The following is a 15,052-nucleotide window of genomic DNA, read 5'->3' as shown; positions in this document are numbered from 1 at the left end:
GCTGAAGACTCTGTATAAGATCCTTGTATGTAATTTTGATTAAATTCAAACTAATACTGTTTCGTTCTCTTGACACACAATGGATTCCACAAGCTCATGGGTCCTTTGGCTAGATGAGCTAATAATAAAATAAAAGCTGTGACAAATTCAGGACTCCTGAAGATACCTGGTGTTAATCAAAATGGATTTAACTTTGACAGTGTGACTTCATGTGTGACAGCTGAGCTGCCTGGTGTGTGCATAATTTGCCATGGCCGATCCTTTTCTAAATATAGGTTTATGTTTAATAGAGGGCATGGTTAGCACCAATGGATGAAGAACATTGAGAAGATCCTGGATGTGAATCCATTGAGCTGCCAGGTGGGTTTTCTGTTTGGCATTTGCGTGTTCTCTCTGTACCTGTGTGGGTTCTCTCCAGGTTCTCCAGCTTCCTCCCACAGTCCAAAACATGCTGTTGGGTTAATTGGTGATTATAAATTAGCTGTAGGTGTGAGTGCTTTTCTGTCTCTCTGTGTTAGCCCTTATGATAGATGGGCAACTTGTCAAAGGTGTACACCACCTTTCGCCCTATGACATCTGGGATAGGCTCCAGCCAAGATGCAAACCTGAACTGACTAAAAAGACGGATGGCTTTAATAGATAAAAATGTGCTTAAATGATAATCCGCTGGCAATGCATACTGCCATGTCACGAAGAATGACTCCTTTAAACACAACTTTACCTCCTCATTGATATCCTACTACTATCAGAAAGATCAAAAAGATTTGTTACAGTAGCATGCACTGCACATAAAAACATCTCCTTCTGTTTGCTAGTATGCATAGATCATGTAAAAGTAACAAACAAACACCTGAGTAGTGTGTGCTTATTAATCAAAGGTGAAAAAATCTTACAAAAAAGGAAATAAAAGAAAGGATAATGAATAAAATGAGGGCATATTTGAAAGAAAAAGTATATTAGACTGACAAATTTGGTGTCTTTGTATCCAGAAAGAAACAATTCCTAATAATGCTTATGCACCTGAGGCCTGTACTAGCTAGCTGCTTTCCGTCCGTGCTGGTGGGCAGATAAAGTGCAATGGTTAGAAAATTTGTGTTTGGACATGTTTGATCTCACAGTGCTTCGTCTAATAAATGTGCAAATACATTCCGACAGGACCTGAATTATGTTGGTATCAAATGTTCAGCTACTGAACTACTACTGAATGAATGGAATTGCAGAGAGATCAAAATAACTGGTCCTTTTGTCCATAGTGTCATATCCTGAAAAGTACTCAAAACACACAAAATATAATAAAAATGTTTTTTATATATTTGTAGAAAACACATATGAATACACAACCAAGAAAATACCCATCTGATAGCTGATTTTCTGTCTGCCTGTCCTTCCTCCTCCACACACTAGAAGCCAACCACCTCCTCCCGCTGTGAAATTGACTAGTCTAATTTATTTCCACAAACCCTGCTAAATCCGCACGCCCACACACACACCTTTTGTAGTTCTCACTTTTGATAGGCTTGTCTCCTTAATCCTTACAGCAGAAACAAAAAAATAAATAAATAAGTAGAAAAAAAAATGGGACACTCCTTTTCTCAAAGACCTGCCAGCAGCTAACCAGACAGTGGCGTTCGGTTAATAATAGCCAGCCATGGTTGTTTTGTACCCATCCAAGTTCAGCTAATTGACCAATTTCCAGTTCCAGCACTGATGCCTCCACGAAGGTTTCATTAGAGCGCAGGTAGGCTGCCCACACACTGTGAGCTTTAAATAGACGATTATGGCCAGGGACACAATCGCTGCCAGAGACTGATGCTATTTAAGTAAACTACTTCCTCCACTGTAGCAGCAACCACAATAACACAACAGTGACAAACCTAAAGCAAGGTTGGCTCGCTAGGAAAGCCCTCAATTTAATTCATAACTACAGTTAACAGTGACTGCACATTAGCCTGTAGCAGGGATTCCCAAAGTGTGGGCCGGGCTCCTGGTGGACTGCAGAAAAACATAAATTTAGTTCAAAACTGCTTACTCAGTATGCACCGTTACATATTTACATAAATGTATTTATTTATATAAAAAGTGAATTAAAACTGGTAATTGGAGATGTTTAGTTTTTGATATTACTCATTACTCTGACCTAGATTTATTGGAGTTTGTGTCCCAGTGGTGAGTGGTTCATGCATTGGGTAGTATAGCTGGGCAGATCTATTTAAATATTGATAGTATCAATACCGATGCAGGTATTGGTAGTAGTGATACTAGCACAATAGTATCAATCAATATAATAGGATACCAGTCTCTATCCTATTATTTCAGGATGTAGGCCACTGAGTTGTGTTGAATTAATTATTTTATTTGGAAATTACAATAATATACCTCAAACACTCACTATGAAAAATGACCCAAAGTGCTTAAGAGACAAAACCAAAAAACTCCCAACCCAAAAAACACAGTTTCAAAATATAATAAGCACCGAAAAAGCTGTTTTGTTGTGTTAACTAATTGTTGTGGAAAGTAAAAGTCACATTGATTTGATGGTCATTTAAAATGTGTTCAAAATGTGCGAACTGCTGATGATTCATGTAATAGATCATAACACAGTTACACAAGCTGCCTTTTGAAGTTAAAGGTTTTACTATCAGTATTGATATCAGCAATACTGGCTCTGCATTTGCTTGGTGTTGCATTGATATCAACATTACTACTGGGTAGCACTAGCCAGTAATTTATAGCCAACAGTCTGTGTTGTTTATGCTTATTAAATAATATTTTCAAGGTAAAACATCACTTTGTCTTGTATTTTGATTAGAGTGAAGATTTAAGATTGAGTGGGCCCCATGAGAGTTTGTGGTTTTTGAGTGGGCCACAGCACTCTTGATGTGACTTGATCTGACTGTTTTTTGTTGTCTCTGTATCATCATAGGGTCTATATCTCAAAGCACCTTGAGGTGAGACGGTTGTAGTAATTTGGTGCCGTATAAATAAAACTGAATTTGGGAATGGCTTGCCTGTAGGTTGGTGGAGGAAGTGATAGAATACTGCTGTGTATCTCGTAGAAAGCTACTTTCAGCTGCTCGCTGTCACACGGGGTCACCACAGCATGCAGCTCTGCATGTTTTGTTTTGGCAGAGTTGGACGCCGGATGCCCTTCCTGACACAACCCCACAGGGGATTTGTGTCTCAGGCTGGAATCAAACCAGCAACCTTTCACCTGTTTGCTGAATGTGTAAACCACTAGACGATGGATCCTCACTGATGTGACTCTTATATACAGCTAGAAATGAATATTAGGGCAAAAAAACACTTATTTTGGGGGCAAATTTTTAGTTGGGGTGCTGGCCAGCTATTTAATCCCCCTACAGCTGCAGGGATGCAAGTATCAACCAATTTCATGGCAGCTATTTTTAACCGAATCAGATAAATACAGGTAACAGCATCTTACTAAGACGTTAATGAAGCTTCTGTCCTATTGAACCGCAGGGGATAAATTAGCATTATTGGTAACACCTGTGTTGCTATTTCCTGTCCTAAAGGTAACTAAGGTCTGTGGACTTTAGTTTCTCGCCAAAATGCCTGACACCCTGTTTCTTCAGTGACAGCTCCCTTTTGTTATTCTTTACCTCTCCACCATGCCCAGTCTGACATCTGACCTGACAACAATCTGTTTCTCCTCCCTCCAGCTTCACATAGCAAGGATTGCCCAATATAAAATGATCAGGCTGGGATTTGCGGCCTAAGGACGCTTAAAGCAGGAGGTTTAATGTCATGACGTCACGTTAATTAGCGCCACTTTGATCCTTTCAGCCTCTTAGCCGCACTCTGCCCTGTTCTGTCTGTCGGTTGCCACGAGATGCGTTACTCCCTTTGGGGACCGCGGAGGAGGATGCACAGAGGCTCAAACGGACACTATTGATCCATCCACCCCTGCAGGCCCCAGCACAGCTCCTACCCTCCAGCTTGGCACTTTTTTCCCTGCAGGTGATGCTTTTTTAAAAGAAACAAAAACAAAAAAGGGGGGGACTGTGGCATAAAAAAGAAAGAAAAAATGGCAGACAAGGATAGTGTGGAAAAATATCTGGAAAACAACCCGCAGTTTGCAAAAGAGTACTTTGATAAGAAGCTGCGCGCTGAAGCTCTCACCGCCGCCTTTTCGGCCAACGTGGACATCAAAGACACCGCTTCGTTCAAGGATGTTAACGCCGTGCTAGAATCCGCCATCATTTTCGAGCTCGTCAAGGAGCTGCAGAAGCCGGAGAACATGGAGCAGGCCCTCCACAAAGTGCTGCAGAGAGTGGCCCTCATCATACAGGCTGACAGGCTCAGTTACTACATGTGTCGAGGCAGAAACGGAACACTTGAGCTCGCCACCAGCCTCTTTGACGTGACTCCGACCTCCAAGTATGAGGCTAACCTGGTCGATCCGCAGACCGAAATCGTGTTTCCTCTGGATATCGGTGTTGTCGGTTTTACCGCCACCTCCAAAAAAACGCAGAATGTTCCTGATGTGTCAACGGTGAGGAGTTGTGACGTTTTGTGCTAAAATAAATAAACAAAACAAACTCAAAGAAAAAGTAATAATCTAGGTTAAAAATAAATAAATAATAACAATAATGACTAAATAAAATATTTTTTTCTTTTTTTTAAATAAAGGCTTTCATACAGAAATCAGCTACTATATAAAAGAGGCAATATCATAGTTTGTATCTATTTCCTACATTTATATTCATCTTCCCTGTATTATGTATATTTAATAAGGGTCCTGCTATAGTAAATACCGAAATAAGCTAATAACAGAGAGGAAACATATATTTTTCACATATTTTTCACATCGTGCCATGTTTTTTCTAAACCAGGTAAATATCAGAATTATTTGTCATGTGTCTGCATCTACTGCAAAAGTGTGCCTGCAGCACTGATTGTTTTCATCTTCTAACTGAAGACAGTTACTAATTATATAAAAATGTAATGTAGTTGTTTGTTTGAAAATGAAAGGTTTTGGTAGTTGATGAACATATGAAAATTTCACGGCCTTTGTAGTTTCAAATAAATAGTTTGGTTTAATAAGACGTGCTGAAAGTTATTTGCTTTTTCTCTCCCCTCAGAATAAAAAGTTCTCTGACTTCGTGGACAAACAGACTGGATACAAGACCAAATGCATGATGACCTTCCCTCTGATGGCTGAAAAAGAGTGCCTTGGAGTCGTCATGGCGCTAAACAAAATAGGAGCAGAGCATTTCACTCCAGAAGATGAGGCGGTAAGGATACAAGCTTAAGTGTGTGTGTATATAAATATATATATATATATATATATATATATATATATATATATATATATATATATATATATATATATATATATATATACATACATATATATGGGTTTATCCCTAATGGCTTTCAGCGTGTGGCATTACATAATGTTATTAGAGTGTCATCAAACGATTATTACGCCCTCTTTGTCTTAACGTCTAAACTGCATCTTATTTGGCAGTAATTGTGTTAAACACATGCATAGTTGCTCTTCTTTTACTTCTTTTACTGCGCTCAAGCCGTTTGAACTGTGCAGCTAAATAAAGGTTATTGGCGTAATTACATCTTACCAGTGGGGTGCAAAACACTTCAATTATGTCAGTGGGAGCCAATCAGACCTGAGTAACTCGGTGCGATTGCTTTCGAGCACTAACGTTTAAGTAAGGCATAAAGATTTAAATATGATTCTGTTATCTCTGTAGTCTGCATCAGAGACCATTCACTACTGCCTCTGAAGCCATACGCTCACAATGAGGTACAATTACTGGAAGATTAAACTGGGTCAGAAGGAAATTGTGGTTTTTTTACAGACTCTTGGGAGTCTGGCGATAGTGTCTGGTAACAGTGATGATTTTCAGAAGGAGAGAATTGGTTGATGATGTGCAGGGCAAAGCCTTTAACTCCTAAGATGAAAATCTTGCACCATACAAAAGTAATTTCCAGCATTTAAGAAAAAAAAAAACCCACGCACTTAGGATCAAAGTGAAATGAGATTTCACCTGCTTTCTATCATATTATTCCTACACAGTTACCGTTATACGCAAAATCGTGTTGCGAAGTTGCACTGTAGCAGTAAAGGTTCTCATGTGTCACAGCTTTGAACCTGCTGTCTAATCTGATTTGGTCCTTAGCTCTTCCACAAGTACATGAACTTTGCTCAAGTCGTCGCCCTGCAGCACTACACAGCCTACATGTGGAATGTGGAATCCAGGAGAAGTCAGGTAAACCCAACTGTGCCGTGTGTTCAGTCTAAAATCACTGATGATTCTGTCTCCTTTAAAATCTGTATTTAAAGAAAAAACAAAAACAAGCATTTCCCCCACATGCTTTCCTGCATTCACGTTTTTACTTCTGACTTTAGGTGCTGCTCTGGTCAGCCAGTAAAGTGTTTGAGGAGTTGACAGACATTGAGAGACAGTTCCACAAAGCACTGTACACCGTAAGGACCTATCTACAGTGTGAAAGATACTCAGTCGGTCTGTTGGACATGACCAAAGAGAAGGTTGGTTTTGCAGAATTGATTCAGTTATGCAGTTAGGTAGCTGCACACATAAATAACCCGATGCAGTCATTTCCTGGGTTTTATTTTCCTCCAGGAATTTTATGATGAATGGCCGGTGAAACTTGGAGATGTGGAACCTTATAAAGGACCCAAAACACCAGACGGCAGGGTAAGACTTTCATTTATATCTTCATTAAATCAGCTCTCTTTTTCCATGTGGCATTTTTACCTAATTACATTTTTTTTTGCAAAGATCATCATCAAGATCATTTGCTTTTTGTACAGGAAGTCAACTTTTACAAGATCATTGACTACCTCCTGGAAGGCAAAGAAGAAATCAAAGTCATACCGTGAGCAACACCGGCTACATACAAATGCACTCAAACATTTCATTTCAATATACAACATAAAAGCCAAAGTGCACTTCCCAAAACCGCTGACTTTAAGTAAGTAATTTTCTGCTCTTTATCACTTCTTCTCCTTCCCGCCTGTCAGCTCTGGCATCACTACATTACCCAAAATGAATAATAAAAAAAAATAAAGTCACTAACGAGGAGCCTATAGAGAGTTTAAAGAGCTCGTCTTGGCACAGCAGTGCGTTAGGATCATGATATTCATTTGTAATTTAATTAGTAATTTAACAACAAGTCAAACTACTAATTAAATTGAGTACAATTACTTTAATAAACAATTTGATTACATGTGAATTGTCCTGGTAATTGTGTTACATAAGTGCAAACTACAACTTTAAATCGACTGGAATCTGGTCAAATAAAACTTACTTGAGTCAGTTTACCACAAGAATGAATTATTTTAAGAAATAAACATTTCATTTTTATATTTCAGTTGCATTTTACTCAAAACTATTACCTCATGTTTATGGGAGCAAATAATTTTTTTGCGAGTATGTGTCCTTGACTTGTAATTGAGAACATTATAAATTTGAGAGGCTATATTTTTCAAAATAAAAGTCCTAGCTAGTCCATGTACAAAATGGTCAAAATTGCAGGTAGTCAGTACATTTTAAAATAGATGAAGCAGTCACGCTTGCCCACAACATTAATCTTCTATTTAGATAAGAAGTAATTCTGGGGGGGGGGGGGGGGGGGGGGGTCTGATGAATGTTATTTGAAGACTAACAAGAAGGTGTATATGAGTAAGTCTGCTTTGAAAGAGTGCCCACTGTTTAATATGTGTCTCACTCAAATTCACCTTGCTGCGTGTGCTTCTTTTTGCAGTGGTCCCCCAGCCGATCACTGGGCTTTGGTTAGCGGCCTACCAACCTATGTGGCAGAGAATGGCTTTGTAAGTACATTTTCTTTTTAGCTGAATTACCAAAACGAGCAAAGAATGAAAGTAACCTGTGTACCCAACAACAACTGATGCGGTCTGATTAAAAACCAGTTGTGCATATAACCGGTGCATTTATGTGGAATACAATCTGCAAACTTTAAAGGCCACATGCAACAATCAAAGATAGATTGATTAAAACTGTTGATACATGTGAAAATATTTTTTTGTGACTGCTTGCAGATTTGCAACATGATGAATGTGGCTGCAGACGACTTCTTCACTTTCCAGGTGCGGGACTTTTTCCTCTCTTTGTGCTTGGATGGTTAATGCACATTACACGAAAACATAAAACGTATAAAACACATCGCCGTGTCTTTCAGAAAGAGGCTGTGGACGAGACGGGGTTTGTCATCAAAAACGTCCTGTCGCTGCCCATCGTCAACAAGAAGGAAGAAATCGTGGGCATCGCCACGTTCTTCAACAGGAAAGACGGCAAACCGTTCGATGAACATGACGAACAGATCACTGAGGTTGGCGTCCTCTCTCACCCTCGTTGTGACCCTCACACACAATGTCATGTTGTTGTTTGTATGTAAATCTTTAGCACTCCTTCTCTGTAGCAGAAAACTGCATGAATTTGCATGTTGGCTGTATTACTACGCATATATTACACGAGGGAAAGTGTTTTTACAGGAGTTTGATGTAAATCAGGGTTATGCGGGGTTACAGCTCAGTAGATCCTGCTTCTTTTTTCTCATGCTTTCTTGATCTCGTTGTTTGCACCAGGCCCTGACACAGTTCCTCGGCTGGTCAGTGCTGAACTGTGACACCTATGACAAGCTGAACCGTATGGAGTGGAGGAAGGATATCGCCCAGGAGATGCTCATGTACCAGACCACATGTACCACGGATGAGCTGCAGTCCATTCTGGTTAGCGTCACCTTGCCTTTTTCTTTCCCGAAACTTACCTCTGACCTCTCAGCATTTGTTCGAGAAGCAATTTAAGCAGGGATTTAAAGTAGTCAAAAGGTAATGCACTGTGAAAAGCTTATTGAGTAGCAGTCCTACATTACCAGCTATTAGGGAACTGATAGGAGGTCTAATGGATGATATATCCACTTGGCAAGAGAAGATTTGACAAGAGTTTACAAGGGTACTTCTGGGAGTACTTGTCTGAAATCTCTGAAAGTATAACATAACATGCAATGTAAATGTCAGCTGAAATGCTTGTTCTCTCGTTTACAACCAGAACACCAAGGAGAAGTTTGATGCTGATCCTGAAGACTGCGACCAGAAAGAGATGTACAAACTGTTGGTGAGCTGCTCATCAGTCAATCGTTTCATTTAGTTTGAACCAAAATAAAGTTGGTCCACAAGAAAGACACTGTAAGCATTTCAGGGAATAAGCCACGCATGTCATGTGTTTCTGTTCAGAGGGCAAACATCCCGGTGGCAGACAACGTCAACGGCGAGAATCTGTACCTGTTCTCCTTCAGCGACTTCCCCGTGACCGAGTTCGACCTCATCAAAGCCGGCATTCGCATGTTCTTCGAACTCGGAGTCGTCGAGAAGTTTAAAGTTCCCGCAGAAGTGAGTCCTATAATCAGACGCTTGCTTTGATAAACCTGTTCAAACAAGACGCGCTCGAACTGCTCTCCCAGTTCTTTTATCATTTCTCGACGTGGCGTTCTTGTCCTTAAATGCTCCCGAAGCAAAGTTCTGATGCAAACATAAAGATGATCATCATGTTCCAAATCCTTTGGAACTTAAAACTGCTGCTATTTTATTAATAATGAGAGAAGAGACGAGCCTTGGGGACACAGAATGTTCGTGCCATCATCTGTGAATCTTTTTTGGCAACAGGCAAGCTGCCATGGCTCTGTTTCACTGGGAACAAAGAAGTGGATGCGATCCTTAATTAGACTGTCGAAGCGTGCCATGCTGTACTGCAGTTACAAATATGAGTGATTCTCTGTAGTGCTGTAGGGCAAGAGTTGCTTTCCTTAGGCATGAAAAGAAAGTGCACCAGCTATACAATTTCCTCTCCTTTTTGCTTTGTTTTTAAATCCGAACCCTCCCTTTCCCCCTCAGACACTGACCAGGTGGATGTACACCGTGAGGAAGGGTTATCGTGCCATTACCTACCACAACTGGAGGCACGGTTTCAACGTAGGCCACACTATGTTCTGCCTGCTGCAGGTAAGGCCTGCACAACATCCAGTTCTTGCTACATAGATTAAGCACAAGCCTTTTAAACTTTTCTAAGCTCTTATTTGACTCTTTCTTCTACTACAGACAGGAAAGCTAAGGAAATACTACACTGATCTCGATGCCTTTGCCATGGTGGCCGCTGCTTTCTGCCATGATATCGACCACAGAGGAACCAACAACCTCTACCAGACAAAGCAAGTCAAACCGACTCTTTTATGATCGTGTTTGGCAATATATGGACCAGTGTCTAAACTGTCTCTTTTTTCCCCCTGTAGGAGTGCATCTCCTCTGGCCAGACTTCATGGCTCCTCCATCATGGAAAGACACCATTTGGAGTACAGCAAGACTCTAATGGGGGAGGAGGTACGACATTTTTTCTTGTCCAGTAATTTCAGTTGTGATATTTAAAAAGGAAAAACACACGCGTTTGATCACTATTTATGATCTCCCGCAGAGCTTGAACATCTTCTGCAACCTCCAGAAGCGTCAGTTTGAGAATGTGCAGCACTTGTTCGACGTCTGCATCATCGCCACAGATCTGGCGCTTTACTTCAAGTAGGTTTGCTGCAGATCGGCCGTTTTGCAGCCACAGTTAATGCGAGACGTAAAACAACGGCTAGTCGAAGACGTGATCGCAAAAGCTGTAAAAAAGCAGCCCAGTTGATGTGACCTGTTTCTCTCCACACAGAAAGAGAACCATGTTCCAAAACATCGTGAATGCCACGGAGCCAATGACAGACGAAAAAGAGGCCACGGCTTTTGTTTCCAACAACCCCATCAGGAAGGAAATCGTCATGTATGTAAACTGATTGAACGTGCTGAGAAAAGTCTGTCAAGTTGATTTTAGAAAGATGAGGAGATTTCTGAGACAGCAGGCCACGGCAAATCATCAGCGTGTTGCACGTCCTGTTTTTTTTTCTTTGTCCCTCTGACTGTGTGTTTGTCTCACACCTTCAGGGCCATGATGATGACAGGTTGTGACTTGTCAGCCATCACCAAGCCCTGGGAGGTACAGAGCAAGGTGGGTGACCTTTGCAGCGCTGACATGGCCTGATTTCAAAATATCAGGTGAAGTTCACAAGAAAATAAAAACTCTCACTAATACGGGAAGAAATAAGCTATTTGTGTTATTCTGTTTGATATCAGTAAAAAAGTTCCATATTTATAGCTGCTAGAAGACATCCTGACCTGAGCCGGTGAAATCCCATGTGTAGTTTGAAGAGTACTGAAAATAACTCGACGCGCTCATGCTGTACTTCCGCCACTGCGTGCCTTTGATTTCCCTGCATCATCACGCTTTGTTCTGTTTGTCGCCCTGTTTTGTCTGCAGGTGGCTCTGATGGTGGCTGCTGAGTTCTGGGAACAGGGCGATTTGGAGAGAAATGTTTTGGACCAGCAACCAATTGTAAGAGCCGCACCCCCTCCTGTGGCTTTCTTCTTGTCCGTTCACGTTTTGGTTTGTTTTTTAGCATTACAGAGCAACTGTTTGACCCTCTTTCACCTGAAAACTCTTCCTCTTGTCTCTCTCAGCCCATGATGGACAGAAACTGTGCCGAACAGCTCCCCAAGATGCAGTGTGGTTTCATCGACTTTGTGTGCTCATTTGTGTACAAGGTGAAAACTTTTTTTTTTTTTTACACTGTGCCGCCGTGCCAAAAGATGACTAGTGGAGGCTGGTAGTGAAACAGACAAGAAAGGAAGTCTGGTCTATGTTGCAGTAGTTTATCTGTATTTTTAAACAAGCGCTAATACTACTGCAACTGTGTAATCCTACTGTGAGGGGCCTTTAAGAAAGGCAGAGCCAAACAAAAATAACTTAGCACAGTCATTAATTTTACTCGGAGCCTTTATAGTTTTTCCAAGGCAATAATATTTATTTTCAAGCCCTCCTGAACAGCTCGATGAAAAACCAGGTGTAAGTGTTCCCATATTTCATAAATAATAATTAGAACAGAGAGGACTCTGTGGTGATAAAGTTGAACACCAAAACGATACACCAAAACGTCACTGCACAGCGCAGGAGCAAAAACATTGGTGCCGATTGCAAACTGGCAATTTCACACGCAGTGTCATTATTAGCTTTACAGAAAGCAGCGCAGCGGCATCAACCATCTTAGGTTGTGTAACAGGATGTATTGAGATTACCAGTTGAGCCCAGAAGGCCAGCTACACGACAGGTGAAGAAATTTAAAGAAACTACAGGACCTTTGGGGACACCGTGCTGGTGTGGTTTGGGTCTGTTTGTCCACAGAGAAGAGACACAGGCATGTTCTGAGTGATCACCTTTGGGATTTTTCCTAATCATGGCACAAAGAAACAAAGGACTCTGTCTGTACCTGATCAGTAAATTTATAGCAGGCGTCCTTCAAATACCCAGCATGCTTTCTGGTTCTGACTTTAAGCCCAGCCATTTCTTTCTCGGTTCAAGTTTGGGCACCAGTTCTACATCACTGGAAAGCGTGTATAAGTAATTAGTGTTGCTGTTAATTTGTCACCAGATGGTATTTACACTAGAATAAACACATAGGCTACATCCATGAATCTGCTGTCCTTGCAGGCCGGTGCTGTAAGAGGCAGAACATATTAGTGCAAGAGGGGGGAAAAAACTGCATTCTTCCAGTTATTATATAACATAAGCAACACATACTTACATTTCATTTGTTTTTCTTTTCCCAGGAATTCTCAAGGTTCCACAAAGAGATCCAGCCTATGTTTGACGGCCTGAACAATAACAGGGCACACTGGAACGAGCTGGCTGAAGTATACAACGCGAAGATGAAGGCCATTGAGGATGAGAAGAAGAAACTAGAAGAAGAGGAAGCCAAGAAAGGTAAGAATATCTTTGTGCGATCATTAATCTGTTGGCTCGACAGAAGAGTTCATCTTTCTTTTTTCTTTTTTTCTTCTTTGTATATTTAGCTGGTGGTGGCGGCGAAGGAGGGAAATCAAAGACGTGCACCATCTGTTAAGTTCCACCAGTGCTTGGATCTGAACTGATACAGTCTGTTTAGGACTAATCTAGACAACACTAGTCTTTCCTGGTCTGAAAGCTCATCTCATCGAAGCTTTTTCCTCGGTGTGGTCTCGCCTACACCGCTATAGTTCTGGTTATTCGCTGTTTCATTCATGTAGTCCGGTCCAGCCCTGTATGGTCTAGTCTGGTTCTGTGTAGCCTGCCAGGTCTGGTCTGCACTGCAGTTTGGAATAGACCCACCTAACCTTTTCTTCAAGGAGGGAAGAGTCAGAGACTTCACCGTGAAACCTGGAAGAGAAGCTGTTCGACTTTGAAAGACACGTTTCTCCTTCCTGCTGAACAATGCTGTGGACATTTTTAAAGAAAAATCATACTGTCGCAAAAATTCCTTAGCGTTAACCAAAAATATTTCTGACATGTTTTAAAAGTGTGGCTGGATAAACTTAAATATTCAGGAACGAAAAACTAGTTATGTGTAGTTCAGATAGGGTGCAGCGTGTGGGGTGTACACATGCCAAAGCATGTACAGTGCTGCAGTAGACAATTCAGAGAGCGCTCCTGTTGGCAGTCAGTTAACACGCAGTATATTTTAATACTGTAGGTCGCACAACGCACTTAGCTGCTGCTATTTTGACAGTGGCAGACGTGATAAAGTGAGGGTAATGTAACGTCATGGCTACGGACCTGAGGAAAGGGGCTAAAGGGAATGTGTGAAATGAATTCCTTCACATTAAGAGTAGGAAAGCTGCAATCTGAGGGATCTGTTAATGCTTTAGTGGTGAAAAGCAAGGAATGCATGTAATAGTGAGAAACGCACTGTCTTGAAATAAAGACCGATGTCTCTTACCTCAAAAGGCACTAAGAAGCTGTGTGAAGGTGTTTGTATTTTAATATGCAACTATATCTATATATACTTTTTTTTTTTTTTGATTATTTGAGTATTTTGTACTTGGACTGTCTTGGAAGGAGGATGGAGGGGAGCTTTGAAAGAGGACAAATTATCACTAGAATCACATCCAGACGTCGAGTCTGTGTTTTGAACTTTATCGTCAGCTTTGATGAATTCCTCTGAGCTGCGCTGAACTGGGAAAAGACACAATTTTACTACACGGGTATTAAGATTGAACTTACAATTTCTTATCGATTCCATTTAAAAGTCTTTTTAAATGTGAATGATTTCACATGTTTATAGTTTATGGCATAGGAATTGTAAAATGTAAATTGTATAAACTTATTGAAGGTTGTAAAGGCAACTTTTGCTTCTTGTAAGCAGGCGAGCGTTGCAGTAGATCTACCTCTTCTGTAAGAGGATTTGATTGCCTGCCAGTGTTTGCGATCCACACAGCTTTAAATAACCGTCTTACTGAGGAGGTAAAAAAAAAAGGCTTATCATATATATGTGCAGAGACTTGTTTTTGTGAAGATGCAGCTAGAGCATCATTGATTGTACGGTGGTACAGGCCAAAGTCGTCTCCTTCTTTCTTCATTGATGTAACCGTGAGACAAATAAGGCAATAACTGCTCAACTCAGTGTAAATCTATGCCACCCACGTAAAACCAAATTGAACCGATCTGGGCTGAAAACGTAAGAGTTTACAGTGCAAGCAGAGTGCACTTTCTTGTTAGCACTGCGGCTGTGGCTTTCATCTCCCTGTTACGCAATGTCTCCTCTAATCAATGTGGCATCAATCAGAGGCACTTGATCCTATCAGAAGGGCTTTGGGAGTACCTGGAAACTACCTTGTCTGCTGCTTGAGGTGAAGTGAGGAGCCGTTGTAATCCCTGGATCCAAAACTGTACAAGAAAACAAACATTTACGAAATGTGAGAGATATGTTTCAGTGATTTCATAATCTTATCTTGCTGCACACATTTTATATGAAATCTTACACCATCAGTTCTGTCTCCAGACTACTTTAACTTCAGACATTAGAGCTCTATCATTTGATGTATGAAATGACCTCTGTATGAGTCATGAGATGTAATATGTGTAAGCAAATAAAGGATATTATGGATGCAAAAGAGTAAAGAGCATCGCTTTTT

The 15,052-nt window shown here is 40.8% G+C and overlaps 1 protein-coding gene across 1 annotated transcript; it reads left to right on the top strand.

The window, feature by feature from the left end:
* The first annotated feature begins 3,804 nt into the window (after positions 1-3,804).
* Positions 3,805-14,954, top strand: pde6c (phosphodiesterase 6C, cGMP-specific, cone, alpha prime). Its single transcript, XM_085415292.1, is given in 21 exon segments — positions 3,805-4,513; positions 5,103-5,255; positions 6,162-6,251; positions 6,392-6,532; positions 6,627-6,701; positions 6,818-6,882; positions 7,771-7,837; positions 8,066-8,113; positions 8,206-8,355; positions 8,612-8,755; positions 9,075-9,140; positions 9,260-9,415; positions 9,917-10,024; positions 10,121-10,399; positions 10,491-10,591; positions 10,725-10,832; positions 10,994-11,057; positions 11,367-11,441; positions 11,567-11,650; positions 12,713-12,866; positions 12,956-14,954. Coding segments are annotated over 21 exon segments (2,646 nt in total). The 5' UTR covers positions 3,805-4,045; the 3' UTR covers positions 13,006-14,954.
* Positions 14,955-15,052: the final 98 nt, after the last annotated feature.

Source organism: Rhamphochromis longiceps, linkage group LG8 (assembly GCF_057381845.1).
Source record: "Rhamphochromis longiceps isolate RC_006_pf linkage group LG8, R_longiceps_female_GT1.1, whole genome shotgun sequence".
Taxonomy (NCBI): Eukaryota; Metazoa; Chordata; class Actinopteri; order Cichliformes; family Cichlidae; genus Rhamphochromis; species Rhamphochromis longiceps.
The sequence above is the reverse complement of the archived record's forward strand: the minus strand, read 5'-3'. Positions and strand labels throughout refer to the sequence as shown.